General features: G+C 44.6%; 1 protein-coding gene across 1 annotated transcript in view; it reads left to right on the top strand.

The window, feature by feature from the left end:
- HDAC4 (histone deacetylase 4) overlaps window positions 1-17,265 on the top strand; it is a 345,400-nt gene that overhangs the window by 32,750 nt on the left and 295,385 nt on the right. Inside the window, exon 2 of the mRNA XM_025404973.1 lies at window positions 14,652-14,892. Within this exon, the coding sequence (XP_025260758.1) occupies window positions 14,871-14,892 (22 nt within the window). The 5' untranslated portion in view covers window positions 14,652-14,870. The remainder of the gene's footprint in view (window positions 1-14,651; window positions 14,893-17,265) is intronic.

Here is a 17,265-nt window from a genome sequence, read left to right as displayed (position 1 = left end):
GTGTTTGGAACCAGAAGTGTTTAGGCTTTTAGAGTTTGTAGATTTGCATATACATAATGAGATATTTTGGGGATGGGACCTGAGTCTAAACAAGAAAGAAAGAAATAAATAAATTTATTTATTTAGAGACAGAGTCTTACTCTGTCGCCCAGGCTCGAGTGCAGTGGCGTGACTCGGCTCACTGCCACCTCCGCCTCCCAGGTTCAAACGATTCCACTGCCTCAGCCTCCCTCCTGAGTAGCTGGAATTACAGGCATACACCACCATGACTGGCTAATTTTTGTATTTTTAGTAGAGATGGGGTTTCACCATGTTGACCAGGCTTACTACAGGTGATCCACCAGCCTCAGCCTCCCAAAGTGCTGGGATTACAGGCTGAGCCACCACACCCAGCCTAAACATGGAATTTGTTTTTCACGTTCACCTTATATACATAATGTGAAGGTAATTTCATATAGTATTTTTAATAATTTTGTTTGCAAAACAGTTTTGACTGTGACTCATCGCATGAGGTCAGGAATGGAATTTTCCACTTGGGGGCTTCATGTTGGTGCTCAGAAAATTTCAGATTTTGGATCATTTTGGTTTGTGGATTCTTAGATTAGGGATACTCGACCTGTATTGGTATTTATTGTATTAGAAACTAACACACATCTAAAAAATGTTCTTACTCATTTAAAACTAAACCCATTACGTGTTAAATAGATAGGTAACATTTTTAATGAAAAATAACCGTTTGGTAAAACACAAAGTGTCATGAGAAGAGAGGCATCATTTTACCCTTTGCCAGTCTCTGGAAGGCATGGCTTAACAACCACAGCATTTCTGCTTCTCACACCGGCTCTCATTCATTCCATTTCACGTGGCCTCTGGAAAACTCCGCTGTACTCCCACGAGAGAAGGGCACATGACATTTTTCTATTATGAACAAAGATTTGACTTCACACACTCCTTGCAAGGGTCTTGGGGACCCTCTGGGACCCCAAATCGCATTATGAGGACCACTGTTTTAGAAAAGGGTTTGTGTGTGGCTGAGGCCTGGGGGCTGATCACTCATTTGACTGATAGAGTCTTTTGTCAAAGGGCTATTTTCCATCCTCAAGTGCCTGTCAGTGATGGAGGCTTTCAGGTGCGTTGTTGGTGAAGCTATGTGTGCTTGGGTTAATGGTGGTTATGGCAGAAGAGATCTTTCCTTACTGAGTCTGGTACTGACATAAGGTTCTGGGGCTGTTTGTCACCTGCCCCGGGGGTGCCCTGTGTAGGGCAGGGATAAGTCATGTGTCCTTCGTGGGGTTGCAGCCATTTGCCTGGGACCCCGCTGGCCTTTTGCTTTCTCGGGGGGTTCGTGGCACGGTTGATGTTTTTTAATGATCCATTGAGCCCAGTGTTTCATACTGTAAGTCAGCTCCCTGGGCCTCCTCTGTGTCTGCCTGAATCTTTTTCTCTGAAATTCTTTTATTTCACAGCGAACGGAAACAAGTCTTGTTTTAGCTGGATGCCTTCTCCATTTGGACTCTTCATCTCCAGAGTTTATTTTGCCAATAAGTTTGTACATGCTGGAGATCGTAGGCCAGAATGTGGATCTTTATCCGCTCTTACGCTTCTGCAGGCTGGCAATAAACACACCTGGGCATCTGCAAAAGGGCCTCAGTGCTGACATCTCTTTTCCTCCATGGAGAAAGTTCAGTGCTGACGTCTGTTTTCCTCCGTGGAGAAAGTTGATGCTCTGTTGCTGCTAATGGACAATTGTTCTTGTGTGTTCATCTGTGTGTCTGTGTCTGCCAGTGCCACGCGCATGACCCTGATGACCCTGCTTTATGCATGAGTGTCCGTGTGTGTCCCCTGGTGCCACACGCATGACCCTGACGACCCTGGCCTGTGCGTGCCTGTCCGTGTGTGTCCCCCGGTGCCACGCGCATGGCTCTGAAGACCTAGCCTTGCTGGCTCCCGTGGCTCCTCCTCTTTTTCCTCTTGGCCTCCGATCTTCTGAATGTTCCAGGTTGGGTGGAGGGAGTCAGAGCCTCAGATGGAATGGTGGCCTCAGCTCAGCAGAGCCTGTTTTGGCCTTGTTCAGCATAAGCCTGTGGATTGTGTGAAATGCTTCCTATTTTATTCCTGTTACAACACGGCGAAGTGGAATTTTATTACTTTCAAGTGTAGAGTCCATTATGAAACTAAAGTATAAATCTGCCCCAACAAATTATGGGGGAAAAATAGCTGAAGTCTTGTGCCATGTGGCCGTGTATCATAAAATGACACTCTTATAAAACCCAATAGCCAGACCTTGCACTCCACATTTCACTCAGGAAAAACAGTGCTTATTAAACTCACTGTACAGACAGGAGTCAGAAATGTCATATAGCAACAGTTCGCTTTCTAAAGCTTAAAATTTATTCTAGTTTTACTTACACTAAATTCAAATTAAATTAATCATTTAATTACACAAATTAAAATGATTTCATTTATATTTTGTCTGATAAAGCTGACTTAGTACCCCTTTGGGAATTCCCTGTTTTTTCCTCCATTTAAAATCTGCACTCTGTGTTTGCACCCCCGTGGATCCTGAAAGAATTCTTTTCTGTTTCTGTGAGGTTTCTTTTAAGAGGAGTAGTATGGCGACTATTTCTCCTACATGTGCTGATTGTAAGAAAATGGTGGCAAGAACTATAAAATACTTCCTCACTGTCCAGAAAGTCCAGGTAAGATCGTGCAAGTTGAATGGACCAGTCAGATGGGTGTTACTATTTGGATCTTTCTTGGTGCAAGATGGCTTTGAGTCATTGGTCTGCACCAGTTTTTTATCGAATTATAAAATACATGAGTTATAAAATTATAAAATACATGAGAAAAGTACACAAGCCAGGAGGAGTATGCGGGTGCTGACTTTCCACAAGTGAAGGCTCTGGCTCCTCTTCCACGGACCAAGGAGCAGGCGTTCCAGCCCCCCACCGCTCCCTTGTTCTTCCTTCAGTGGCCATCCCCCACCCCGCCCAGGGGAACCTGTCTGGACATCTCCCACCGCGGATTAGTGTTGCCTGTTTTCACATTTTATGCACATGGAGCCGCACAGTAGGTGCTGCTGTGTGTCTGCTTTTTCTCAACATGATGTGTGTGTGATTTATCTGTATTACCGCATATAGGTGTGGTTTGTTTATTTTTACTGCTGTATGGTGTTCTGTGGTATGATGATATCACAGCGTATTTATTCATGCAGCTCTTGGCCTGTTTGGGAGGTTTCTAGTTTTTGACTATAACAGATAATGCTGCCGTGTCTTTGTAGCTGTCTTTCTGTTGGGTAGATGCTAGGGGTGGCGTTGCTGGGGCATGGCACTTGTATGTTTGGCTGTAGTACCTGCCACTGAGGGGTTTCCCACAGGGTATGTGCCATTCACTGTTGTGTGGCCCCGTGTGCAAGTGCCGGCCAGCCACACCCTTACCAACACATAGTATCTTTTCGTTTACAGAGTTTAGTCATTTTGGAGGGTATGGAGTGTTCCATGGTGGCTTGCTGCATTTCCCTGCGGTCACAGATGGCGGAGGACCTTGTATGTGTTGATTGACCACTTGGAATCCTGTCTTGTAAAGTACCTGTTGATGTGTTTCGCTTATTTTTCATTCAGGTTTTCTGCCTTTTTTCCCCTTGTGATTTGTAGGAATTATTTATATATTGTGAATATCCGTCCCTTGCTGGGTGTATGTGTGGCAGGGTCTCTTCTGTTTTGTGGCTTGCCTTTTCTGTCTTCTGCATCTTTTGATAAACCAATGTTCTTAATTTGAGTGCAGCACAATTTATCATTTTCTTTCCTTTATGGTCAGTACCTTTTTAACATCTGTCTATCTTTGCCCACCTGAAGATATTTTTTGTTGTTGTCTTTCAGACTGGGCCTCATTGCTTACCTTTAACATTTAGGTCGGCGATCCAGCTCACACTAATTTCCAGCATGGCGGGCTGTATGGGCTGCGGTTCATTTAGCATAAAAGAGCAGTTGACACAAGCACTGCATGTTGAAAAGACCCTGTTTTCCCTATGGATTTGGGATGGAATCTTCACTATAATCAGATGACTCTGTGTTGGTCTCATCCTGGCATATTCTCCTTGGTTTACTTTAATTACACAGGTTTAGAAGAAGTCTTGATATTTGGTAGTGTGCGTCCCCCAAGCTTGTTTCTCTTCCAGATTGCTATTTCAGGTTCTTTGTGCTTCCATTTAAAATGTAAAATTGTCAGTTTTCAAAAAAATTCTGCTGGGATTTTGATTGCGATTGCATTGACTGCCGATTACTTTGCAAAACATTGACATCTGAATCTCACTGGGTTTTCCAGTCCATGCACGTGGTATATTCCTCCATGTATCGAGATCTCTAATTTCACTTACGTTTTGTAGTTTTCTATGTAAAATTCTTACATGTCTCTTGATAGATTTAGTCCTGGATATTTGCCAATGTTGTATGCTATTATACATGTTATCTTGTTTTCAAAGCTTATTTTGTATTTGCTTATTGCCGCTATATAGAAATACAATAGCTTTTAATTTTGGTACATCATTAACCTTTTACTCAGCAATCCTGTAAAATTCACTTGGTTATTTTAGTAGTTATTGGTAGATGGTTTTGAGTTTTCTGTGTATACACTGTATCATCTGTGAAGAGTGACATTTTCTTTTCTAATCTTTTTGCTTTCGTTTCTTTTCTTGCCTTACTGCCCCGGCTAGGATCTCTGCCAGGGTGTTGAGCGGAAGTGATGAGAGTGGGTATCCTGGCCTCACTCCCTGTTTGGGGAAGGCTCTCTGTTGCCCAGGAGATGGTCTGTATTTGCTGTTCTGGACTGGGTTCTGCAGGCTGCTCTCTTTTGTGTGCCTCTGGGTTCTCCTTTTGATTCTCTAGTGCTTGCCGTTCCTTCACCAGCATGGCAGGCTGAGGCCATGGTGAACACTTTGAACCACAGTCACTTCCCGTGAAATGGGGCGGGGAGGGTCTGTGGTAAGGGACCAGACTGGCCCTCCCCGCGCTGTCATGTTTCTTTGTGGTAGCTTGGTAAGATTTTTTAGAATGTTCTCTGATGGATTTATAGCTTCTAAGACTTTTGCTCTTTGGAAGGTTTATGGCTTATTCCATGAAAGTAAGTCAACTAAAATTTCAAAATTTCCAAGCTGCAGGAGGGAGGAACCATAGGTAACCTTAGACTCCAAGTGTTTGGTGAAGGAAATACACCCACACTTAAGCGTTGGTGATCCATTTGCTTTCATTTATTCTGTGTGGAGCAGAAATGAAAATAAAGAGATGTCTTTATATAAATAGATGCCCAGTGTCAGAAACTGCTCACTTGGCAGAGTGACCATGCCCGTCTTGCTAAAGGTGCTTGTAAATTAATATCACAGGCTCTGAGGCTCAATGTGGACTTTTAGTGCATCTGGTAAGTTAGGGGAAAATACAGTCATAAAAGCCATTGTGTTTGAAAGTTGTAGTATGTCTACATTCGTCTATTATTTATTAGAATGTATTTTAGTTAGGCATGTGCAGATACACATTTCAAACATCCTTCAGAAACAAATGGATTCTTGAGATCTTAGTAGCATGTGCTTTCCATGTGTTTTCTTAGAAAAGTGATCATCGTAGTTGTCTAATCTGGTTAGTGAAGTTATCATTAGACACATACATCAAGATAAAAAGAACTAGATCATGCTTCAGTCTTATTAAACCATTTAATTTGTAGTACGTTTTTATGTTGTGAGTGTTGCATTGGGTTGTTCAAAGACACACCACCTAAGGGGAAAGTGACGGAATGGGCAGACAGCGGAGAGATATGACTAAGCCAGGCGGACGGCTGACTGACGGATTCTCTCCCAGATCCAATGGAAAAGACTCTGCTTTCCTGGTGGGCTCGAGATAGCACTGCTTTCTTTATGAGGGGTTTCATTTAGTTTTCAGCTGTAGAATTGTTTGTTCTTAACTCCTTAATTTTTCTCCTCTCTGCCTGTGATCTTCGTGAAGATGTATGTGAAGTTTTTCTTTTAACCCAGATATTCTGAGGGCCAACAGCAGTTCCCTGCATTGTATGTGCCTCTGGTTTTCTCATGGCAGCCCTCTGCAGGCTCTCAGAGGCTTGGAAGTCCTGAGGCTTAAAGTACCACAAACTTGTGAATTCCTGGAATCCTTGATATCAGATCCTTAAAACTTCACTCTAGCCCCTAGAAGGCAGAAAACGGTTTCTTTTGCAATTTGCTTTCAACTTCAGCCCTGCTGTGAGGTAGTTTCTGAGGGGAATCCAGGAAGACCTTAAAAACGTTCATCCAGTTCACAGTTTCGTTGTGTGCCTACTGTGTGCCTACTGTGTGCCTTGTGTCAGGGATTCAGCAGGAGGTCACATTCCAGCCAGGGACAGGCAGAGGGGCCGACAGATAATGAGAACATAAACAACTACTTAATGGCAACGTAGAATGAAATATCAGAAAAAGGAAAGAACTTGGAAGGGCAAGAAAGTAGGGTGACAGGAGTGAGCGTCTGGGGCGGGGCGGTCAGGAGCAGCTTCTGGGAGGTGGGACATGTGGGTGTGGAGGTGGAGAGAGAGGGGCCTTCCCTGTGCTCCCCTGTAGCCTCTCAGCCATCTGGAGAACTTCCATTTCCAGACAGCATGGCCCCGAGCCTTTCCCACAGCACACCAGGGATGCTGATAGCTCTAACCCAGTACTTAGGTGGGGAGAAGAGAGTCCGGCTCAGGGGTGACAAGGAACTGGTCCAGGGTGCGAGAGCCCTCTGGGGCAGTGCCGGGGCCAGGTGGAGCTCGGGCGCCCCCGCTCCCTGTCTGGTGCTCTTTCCCGAGGGGCCGGGTGGAGCTCGGGCGCCCCTGCTCCCTGTCCAGTGCCCTGTCCCGAGAGGCCGGGTGGAGCTCGGGCGTCCCCGTTCCCTGTCCGGTGCTCTTTCCCGAGGGGCTAGGTGGAGCTCGGGTGCCCCCGCTCCCTGTCTAGTACTCTTTTCCAAGCCAGGGTCCGGGGGTGCAAAGAGACGCATGTCCTCGTTTGCTCTTAGCAGAACTTGCAGCCATGCACGGGGCAGGTGCTCATCAGATAAGCCAGCACATGGGTCACAACAGACCCAGCCAGAGCCAGAGCAGCTTGGAGTCCTGCTGCAGGAAGGCGGGGCACCTGGGCAGACCCTGATGGTCCTGTCTGTGGCTACTTTTTTAGCCCAACTGAGCATCATGGCTGCTGACTCAGTCTCCCCAGCTATAACACGGGAGCCGGGGTCTCCAGGTCCCCTTGCGACTGTCTGGCATCTGTCTGCCTGGTCCTATTTCCCCCTCTGGTAACGACACGTTAGCTTTCCTTCGAGGAGTGACCCTTGTTCCCATTGGACTCATCTTGGTGGCGCTATCTGTCAGGGTGTCCTGGCCTCCCCAGTCAAGGGCTGTGGCTCAGCGCAGGCCATCAAGTGTGGTTGGACAGTGTTCTGAAGGGATTCTCCATCAATTCCTGCCTCTGGGTCCCTCCACCTGTTTTGCCAGCTACCCGGTTCCCTCCCAGGAGCGTCCTCTGTTTGCCTAGATTATCCAAAGTCCATTTCTATTGCTTGCAATCGTGAACTCCTAACAGGTGCAGGTGTCCCTTCGGTGCAGCATTAATGCCTGCTCTGTGAAACCTGAATCCTCACTTCCTTTGGCTCAAGCGCTCTGTGTGCTCACCGGTTCCCAGAAGGAAGGGTTCACAGACCGTGGGCATTGATGTTCTGCCCAGCAGGTTCTGGAGCTGGCTTCTTAGCCTCCTCGTGTCAGATGTACTGGTCTGCAGAGTCCCCCAGTCTTCGGCTTCCGCTCTAAATCGCAGCTCCCACTGGCTTCCTCCCAGGAGGCTGTGGGTGGGCCCTGGTGACCCGGCTCTCAGTGAGCCTTCACCAGAGGCACCAGGGAACGACCATTTCTGGCTGAAAAGGAGACCTGGAGGCTGAGTATGTGACCGAGTGGTGGGGAATGTTCTCCAAGCACTCCCCAGTGACTAGAGCCCCCGCCTGCCAGCTCTGGGAAGGGGTCCCTGCCCAAGCTGCTTCTGTCATCTCAGCCCAGCCCCAGATCCTCTGTCCTGCTCAGAAGCCTGCAGTGGCTTCTGCTTCTCTCAGTGCAGAGGACACACGATTCCGAGAAGCCCTCTTGTTTATGACACAGCCGGATTCTGGACACATGATGCCGTCAAACGTATTTCTCATTAGCTTGGCTGTGCATTTAAACGTAAGGAAAAACTCACCTAGTAATAGGGTTGCACGGGTATACCCATTTTCAAAATGGTGCGGTTAACTTTTGGCCATGTCAGTGTAGGTGGAAGGAGGCACCGATGGAGCGTGAATGCCAAGGTGTTGGCCGGCGTCGAAGCTAGGGGCTGTGGGCTGTAACACAGTTCTCTTTACTTCGTGTATGTTTGAAGTTTTCATAATATAAAAGCTTTTTTTTTGTTTTTAAAGGGAAATTCATGTTAAAACCTGTGAAATCTTAAATTGCAGATATCAATATGAACACTTTTTTTTACTTAAAATATTTGTACTTTTTACATATCCAAAAAATAAACAAATGAGTAAAACCAACCAGTATGTGGGGACCCAAAATGAAATACATATACTAACCAAGGAATTTAACTCTCTTGCAAATGCACTCACCTGATGACTCTGGAAACCAGTGCCTTACCTGGATACGGTACGGCTGAGAACGACGAGAATCGTCTATAAATGGTGGTCTCGTGAATGTGTTTCTCATGTGCACAGGTTAGCAATTCTGAAACGACTTTATGTGTGGACCAGAATTGAACAAATAAGAAAAGACACTGTAGCTAATAGGAACCAGGTTTCCCACTGTTAGAAAGATAGTTAATAAAAACAAGGAAAGGGGAAGACTAAAATCCACCTTGTAATGCTGGCGTCTGAGGTCTCAGTATAGACTCGTGATTGTTCAAGTGTAAACTCGTACGGAAATACTGAGGTGTGAGTGAGTACCTACGCACACGGCCTGCTAAGAGGGCCCTGCACGCTCTGTCGCCCAGCAGCAGTGAGCACATCTAGCACTAGATTGGGTCTGAACACAGTCCTCCCAAACAAGGAACCAGGGTTTCCTGGAGAAGCCATTGATTCCGGGGCTGTGACAGGGACATCTTGTAAAATCAGAAAGTAAGCAAATGCTCCAAAAAAAAAAAAGACTGGAGTGGAGGCTTGCCAGAAAAACATATGAGCTGGTTTGCAGGGGCTCCCAATGGCTGGCGCTTTAGCAGCAACACAAATGGGGACAGTATTGGACTAATAACACAGGATAACGTAACTGTCTGTGAGTCCATACGAATGGAAGTAGATTACTGAGTCACTGGAAAGATGGAGCAGTGAAAGCTCATCCTTGCATTGGAATTCTAAGTAATAAGTGCAGAAAAAAGGAGGCGATTTGGATGTCACCACCAGGCAAACATCATGACAGTGAGTGTCACAGGCCGGCCGCCCTGATGGATCCCAGCCCACGAAGACGTGTGTTGATGTCGTGTCTCTTTCTCGAATGAGCTTTGGTAGCTTGGGTTTTTCAAGGCGTTTGTTTATTTCATCTAAGTTGTAAAATTTATTGGCATATAGTTTTTCATAATATTCCACATTGCCCTTTTAATATTTGTGCAATCTATAGTCAATTCCCACTCTTGTTCTTTTTTTTTTTTTTTTGGGACAGAGTCTTGCTCTATCACCCAGGCTGGGTACAGTGGCATGATCTTGGCTCACTGCAACCTTGACCTCCTGGGTTCAAGCGATCCTCCCACCTCAGCCTCCTGAGTAGCTGGAACTGCAGGCATGCGCCACCACACCTGGCTTATTTTTTTTATTTTTTGTAGAGACAGGGTTTCACAATGTTGCCCAGGCTGGTCTTGAACTCCTGAGCTCAAGCAAGCCACCCACCTTGGCCTCCCAAAATGCTACGATTACAGGTGTGAGCCACCACACCTGGCCCCCTCTCTCATTCTTGATGTTGTTAATCTTTGTCTTTTCTCTTTATCAGCTCGGCTAGAGGTTTATCAATTTTATAGTCTCAAAGAATCAGCTTTTAGTTTCATTGATTTTTCTCTTTTCTGTTACATTGATTTCTTCTGTTATTTTTTTTCTTCTTCTTATTTTGAGTTTAATTTGTTCTTTTTCTAATTTTTTAAAGTGAAATCTAAGGTCATTGAATCGAAGCCTTCTTTTCTAACACAGGCATTTGGTGCTTACATGTCCTCCTCAGCACTGCAGATTTTTATATGTTGTATTTTCATTTTTATTAATTTCAAAATGCTTTCTAATTTCTTTTAAATTTTTTCTTTGACCCATGATGTGTTAGTTTGCAAATACTTAGGATTTTCAGGTATCTTTGTTACTGATTTCTAATTTAATTTCAGTTTTGTCAGAGAACATACTTTGTATGACTTGACTTGTGTCCTTTTAAATTTGAGACTGGTTTTATGGCCCAGAAGATGTTCTATCTTGGTAAATGTTCTGTGCATGTTTTCCAAAAAGAATGTGAATAACGTGTATTCAGCTGTTGTTTGTGGAGTGTTCCATGAATGTCATTTTGGTCAAGTTGGGCGGTAGTGGTCGAGTCTTCTCTGTTCTTACTTACTTTCTGTCTACTTGTTCTGACAGTTACTAAGGGCAGGGTGTGAAAATTCCTAGTTATAATTGTAGATTTGTCCATTTCTTCTTAGGCTTTTATTATTTTATATTTTATTATGATTTTATTTTTATACCTTGTGATGTTGGGATCTGAGGTCTCAGTATAGACTCATGATTGTTGAAATGTAAACGCATATGGAAATATCGAGGTGTGAGTGAATACCTGTGCACACTGCTTGCGTCAAGTATGAAGCTCTGCTAGCAGGTGCATGAATGTTTAAGACTGTGTGTCCACTTGGCGAACCAACCCCGCTATCACTATGAAGTGGTCTTCTGTATTGCTGGTAATGTTCTTTCTTTAAAATTTACTTCAATATAAATATAACCATTACCGCTTCCTTTTGATTAGTTATATGATAGACATTTGTCCATCTTTTAATCTGTTTGTGTATTTTAAACATAAGATAGATTCCTTGTAAGCAGCACATAGTTGGGTGTATCGTGCTTGGGGAAGATTGATTGTACCTTATAAAACACATAGCCTCCTCTCTCCAAATGCTTTTTAGTCCTCCTCACAAGATTCCTCTTTATACTCTGGGAAAGTGGGGTCTTGCTTTTTTATCCAGTCTGACAACCCCTGCCCTTTAAATGGGGTGTTCAGACAGTTTGATATGCTCACTGATATAGTTGGGTTTAGCTGTCCCTGATTCTGTAACTTAGATGCTTTAATTCTTCCTTTTACTGTTCCATCAAACTGTTTTCACCTTTTTAAAAGGTAAATTTCTAAGTTTACTGGATGTTTATTAGGACTATTAGATAGATAGATAGGTAGATAGATAGATTTTTAAACTGTGTCATGTTTTTCTTGAGTTATTAATTTTTGTAATACCTTGGTGATGAAATAGCATAGTTTTGAATAGTCTACTGCAAGTTTTCTGTTTTTTTAGATAAGCCCTTGTGTTTTTCGTATACAGTTTTGCAAGAGCATGAGGTTCTTCCAGAACATTTCTATTATAGTGGAAACGCCTGTGTTCTGTTGAATCCGCAGTTGGGAGAAGAATCCGTCTCTAGCTGTCAGTGCGATGTTAGGTGAAACCTTGCTAGACACTGGACATTTGGCTGGGAACTGTGCATGTCAGCTTGCCAGAACAGTAGCTTTGAGGAGCATAATTGACCAGTGTTAAAGTGAACACAGAACAGGGTAGGAGTGAGCACACATAGCCTCTTGGCAATCCTCAGGTCTGGACTAGAGCTTATTCTTATTTGAGGATAAATAAAAAGAAATAAACCTCACCTTTGGACCTGTCAAAAAAAAAAAACAAGGTATCCCAGAATGTGTGGAAGACAGAAATATTCTGAAGTGCAGAAGAATATGCCTCTGAAAATGAAATTAAATCAGGAAAAAATATTTTCAAAAGACTTTGGCTAAAAGAAGACTTGGCTCAACAGAAAGAGGCAGAAGGTGATGCATGAGGAGGGACTAGGCCGAGTGAGAAGATGATGGGATGAATTTAAAGGGAAGTGGTTGAGAACAAAGAGTTCGTGGCTTAGTTAAAATCTGTATTTGAAACCATAAGTAGTAAAATGGATATTGTGGAAAATAGCAGCAGTGAAGTGAAGGACATACTTGAGAGGCTGCCTGGGAATGCAGAATAAACAACAGATGTGTCACCGGTGAAAGAGGCCAGATCTGATGGGGAGACTTCAGCCAAATAGCATAGGAACTCTGAAGAAGCCAGAACAAGTTTAACAAAAATAATAATCAATGACGTAATTGAAGAGCGTTTTCCCGAGCAGAAAGAAGACCTATATTTGTTGAAAGAGTCATGTTTTGAACAAAATAAAAGACTCTTACTTATGTATCTTCTGACAACGTTTTTGAATTTTAAGATTCAAGAAAAAAAATGCTAGTAGATTCCAGGCAGAAGGAAATGGCAACAATCACAACATCAAGACTCGGCCCCCAAAGTTTTACCTGGAAAGAAGCTGTGGTTGAGCTGGACTTAAACTTCTCTACAATGTTGAGGGGGGAATGACATCCAAAGATTTGAGGGGGACATATTTCTGATCTAAGATTTTTATACCCAGCCAAGATGTGTTTTTTTGTGTGAAGGATACTGTCATCTGAGATTTGTGAGGGTTTGCAAAATATGCCATCTACATTCCCTTCAAGAAAATGTCTCTTTCTGACCAAGAGATGAATAAACATTCTGACCCTGAAGACAAACAAGTCATTGTTGTTCCTAAGGAGATAACCAGATACAGAACAACAGTCATGAAGATATTAATCAGAGTTGTAGATACAATGAACATAAAATTGGAAAGCATCTAGATAGCCAGCCTTGGGAGCTGGGGTGATTCTTTATATGATGAATTGGTTAGAGTTCTTTGGTTATAAGCAATTAATTGGCAAAAAAAAAAAAATGTTCTAGACTAATTAAGAAAAGGAATTTGTCACTTTTTTAAAGAAAGATGAACACAGAAGTACTTGAGCTGGGATCAGCCAGGGACTCTCAGTGGTGGGAGTTCTGAGACTTGTGTCTTTTGGGTTCATCTAGTGACTGATCTGTTGAAGAGGTAGGCCTTGGAAAGAGAACTGGATGAGCTCAGCTGGTGTCACATGCCACTCTTTGGCCTGACACTTCCTTGGGAGCATCAGGCTCATCCGAAGCTCCTCAAGTGGGACGGGGCAGCTGTCTGTCACACATGGGATAGGAAACAGCCCTTCAAAACGAAGCTTACCAGGTACTGTTAATGCCATTGGAAAATGCCTGGCTTTAATACCAGCCCAGAGAACGTGGCAGACAACCGTATCACTAGAGGTTCGTATGGGCAAAAGGCAAAGAAAATCAACGGCAAGGAAGCGTGTCAGAACGCTACCGAGGGCTTGTCTCTGTGTGATGGCATCATGGATGACTTTTTAAATACTTGCCTGTGATGAGCATGTATTGTTTTTATAAGCAGAAAATGAAAAAGAAAACGGTCATTACGAAGACAGAAACATGAGGGAACTATTTTAGGTTATCATGTTACGTGAGGAATGCGGACTTTAGAATTAAATTCTGTGATTACACAGACATTGTGAACATGAATGTCTGTGGATCGAGGCTGATGCAAACGTGCAGTAATGACATTCTGTGGTGGGAATGTGCTGAAAGTGATTTTTCTTTTAAAACATTTTATTTCATATTTATTTCATAAGCTAATATAACTTAGAATAAATTTGTATTAGTTGGAAGATACTCTGCTTCCTCTCAAAAGCCTAATGTTGGGGAAACTTCTGGAATGAGTAAGGAAACTGTCTCTAGATCAGAGATTTTGAACCAGGGGATGATATTGTCCCCAAGAGGACCTTTGGCACTCCCTGGAGACATTTTTGGTTGTCATGACTTGGAAGATGCTACTGGCATCTGGTGTGTGGAGGCCCAGGATCCTGCTAAATGTTTTATAATGTGTATGGCAGCCCTAAACCCCAACAACTAAATACACAAACCAAAATCCCAGTGGTGCTGAGGCTGAGAAACCCGGCTCTCCAGAGACATTTTTACATGTCTGTGATTTACTAACAAAAATCCCAACTGCTCGTATTTATAGAAATGATTCCATATGAACTGTTCTATCAGTCCTTGGTCAGAACAAGGATAAAGAAGGAAGCTGGTGGGGCATGGTGGCTCACGCCTGTAATCCCAGCACTTTGGGAGGCCGAGGTGGGTGGATCACTTGAGGTCAGGAGTTCGAGACCAGCCTGGCCAACATGGCGAAACCCCGTTTCTACTAAAAATACAAAAATTAGCTATGCCTGGTGGCATGCACCTGTGATCGCAGCTACTTGGGAGGCCGGGGCAGGAGAACTGCTTGAACCCAGGGTTGTGGGGGTGGTGGAGGTTGCAGTGAGCCCAGATCGTGCCACTGCCCTGCCGCCTGGGTGACAGAGCAAGACTCTGTCTCAAAAAAAAAAAAAAAAAAAAGGAAGTCATCATTTCCCTAGTTGGATGTTGTTTTCCAGATCGGAACTTCCATGTTGTAACTCCAGTCTCTTTTCTCCTAACCTTGCAGGTTCATCTGCAGAAGCCAGCGGACGCCTCTGCTCTCCCTGTGGGTTACCTGGCTCATGAGACCTTGCCGGCAAGGCTCTGTGCTTGAACGTCTGTGACCCAGCCCTGACTGTCCCGGTACTTGTATGTGTTGGTGGGAGTTCGGAGCTCGCTGGAGCTATCGTTTCCGTGGAAATTTTGAGCCATTTCGAATCACTTAAAGGAGTGGACGTTGCCAGCAATGAGCTCCCAAAGCCATCCAGGTAAGGCCTGGTCCTTTCTTCTCTGGGCACACAGCGGGGCTTTCTTTTCCCAAAGTAGACTTTCTTGTGGCTGCAGCTTTCTTTCTGAATTCGAGACTTTTGTTTTTCTTGATAGTGGTCACTGTTGGTTTTTGACAGCACACGGTGCAGAATGGATGGTTTGTTCTTCCTCTTGGTGTAAGAAGAATGATAAAACCTGGGAGGATCTGGAGTCAAGTCTGCGGCCCTGGTTTGCAGGCTGACTTGAGTGGCGCACGGGTTTCTTCGCTGCCAGGAGAGAAGTGCTTTTTGACGAGGGTGATGTTTAAAGGTTAGGTTGTGATGTGGAGAGCTGGTTTCTTGCTCAGTGTCTTTGTTGTTTTATGAGGGGTTGTGTGAGGGGTGGGAGTGCTCCTCCGACCGCGCGTCTGGGCTGCCTGGGAAGAAGCTCATGTTCCCATTCAGGTGGTGGCCATGGTTGCTCCTGGTGTTTGAGTGCCTCTGTGAGAGGCTGCGCTCAGCATTTTACATATAATTCTATATGCATTTAGTACAGCCCCAGATCATCTCAGGCCTGGAGGGAAGAAGTAACTTACCTGAGGTCACAGAGCTGGCAGGTGGGGGACCCACGGGATTGGGAGGCAAGCCTGTCCTGCTCTGAGCTTCAGAAGCGTGTCATGGGCCATCCATTAACGACTTCACACTGTCCATCCTCGGAAAGCCACCGAAGCATGTCATGGCCCATCCCTTTACAACTTCACACTGTGCATCCTCGAAAAGCCACCGAAGCATGTCATGGCCCATCCCTTTACAACTTCACACTGTGCATCCTCGGAAGGCCACCGAAGCATGTCATGGGCCATCCCTTTACAACTTCACACTGTCCGTCCTCGGAAAGCCTCCGAAGCATGTCATGGGCCATCCCTTTACGACTTCACACTGTCTGTCCTCGAAAAGTCACCGAAGCATGTCATGGGCCATCCATTTACGACTTCACACTGTCTGTCCTCGGAAAGCCTCCGAAGCATGTCATGGGCCATCCATTAACGACTTCACACTGTCCGTCCTCAGAAAGTCACCGAGCGTGCGCCATAACGAAACCTTGGGGCCCACCACCAACCTGCCCGAGTGTGGGGCTCCTACACAGCCACTCCCGTGCTGCCCAGCCTCCTGCCACTTCCAGCACACCGTGGCCTTCAAGGGCACTTAGCCATCGACTTCTGTCTTGCGTCCACCTGAGAGAGAAGACGGTGGCCACTGAACAGATGCTTGGACAGGCACCTGAGGCTCTGTTAGCCTTGGCTGTGGGTCCAGCTCCTTAGAGCAGAGGCCCAGGGTCTGGGTAACTCTCTTTGAGATTGCCTGGAGCGCTTACACACATCTTTCCCTGGGTGGAATCGGCTTTGTCTGAAAATTCCAGAGGGCAGGATTCCAGGTTTTTTTAGACATGGAAGTTTTATTGAGTTAAATTGTTTATGTATTGCCTGATGTAAAGAAATGGTTTATGATGATTCCAAGACAAAATTAAGCGCTGTGGATCAAAGCATCTAAACAGACATCGAGTGGAGCTGGCTCCCTCCCTCCTGCACTGGGCGGCTGTTGGGTGAGAGCGTATCTTTTTTCTGTGTCTAAACATAGTGTTGTGTGTGTGAGCATTTTCATAGAGTATAATTCTATATGCAGGGCCCTGTGTTTTACATGCTGTCCATTTTAATGTGTTATAAGCATCTTTTGGTATCAGTCTGTGTGTAAATATAACTTGCTCTTTTTGATCCCTTGTGAATGGATATTTATGTGGTTGTAGCAGTGTTTATACCAATCCCAAATTGGCATCAAACAATTATTATACATATATTTTGTAAACTTCTAAGTATCCCTACTAGACAAGTTCCAGGAAGTGGAAGCTGGGTCAGCGGGCCCATGCACTTAAAAACAGCATTAGGTTTACTGTCGGATTGTTCCAGAAGCCTTGTTCCAGCTGATCTTCCTAATTCCAGTGTAAGAGGATGCATATTTTTCATTTGTGCTGTACCAGCACTGGGCAGGTTCAGTCTCTTTCATTTTTGTCAGTGTGCGAGGGGAAAATTATTGTTTGAGTTCACTTGATTGTTTTAATGGGGGTGCATATTTTTGTATGACTTGGTGTACACATAATCATAATTTGTACATGCTCTGCAGGCATTTGAAGAGAAAGTATGCTCTTATGATTTTGTTTTAGCCTAAAAACAGCTATATGTATATATCAATATTGTATTTAAAGTTCTTGGCTGGGCGCGGTGGCCCACACCTGTAATCCCAGCACTCTGGGAGGTCAAGGCGGGTGGATCACGAGGTCAAGAGATCGAGACCATCCTGGCTAACATGGTGAAACCCCGTCTCTACTAAAAATACAAA

The sequence above is a fragment of the Theropithecus gelada genome, chromosome 12 (assembly GCF_003255815.1).
Source record: "Theropithecus gelada isolate Dixy chromosome 12, Tgel_1.0, whole genome shotgun sequence".
In the NCBI taxonomy this organism is placed as follows: Eukaryota; Metazoa; Chordata; class Mammalia; order Primates; family Cercopithecidae; genus Theropithecus; species Theropithecus gelada.
This window is presented reverse-complemented; position numbering and strand designations above follow the sequence as displayed.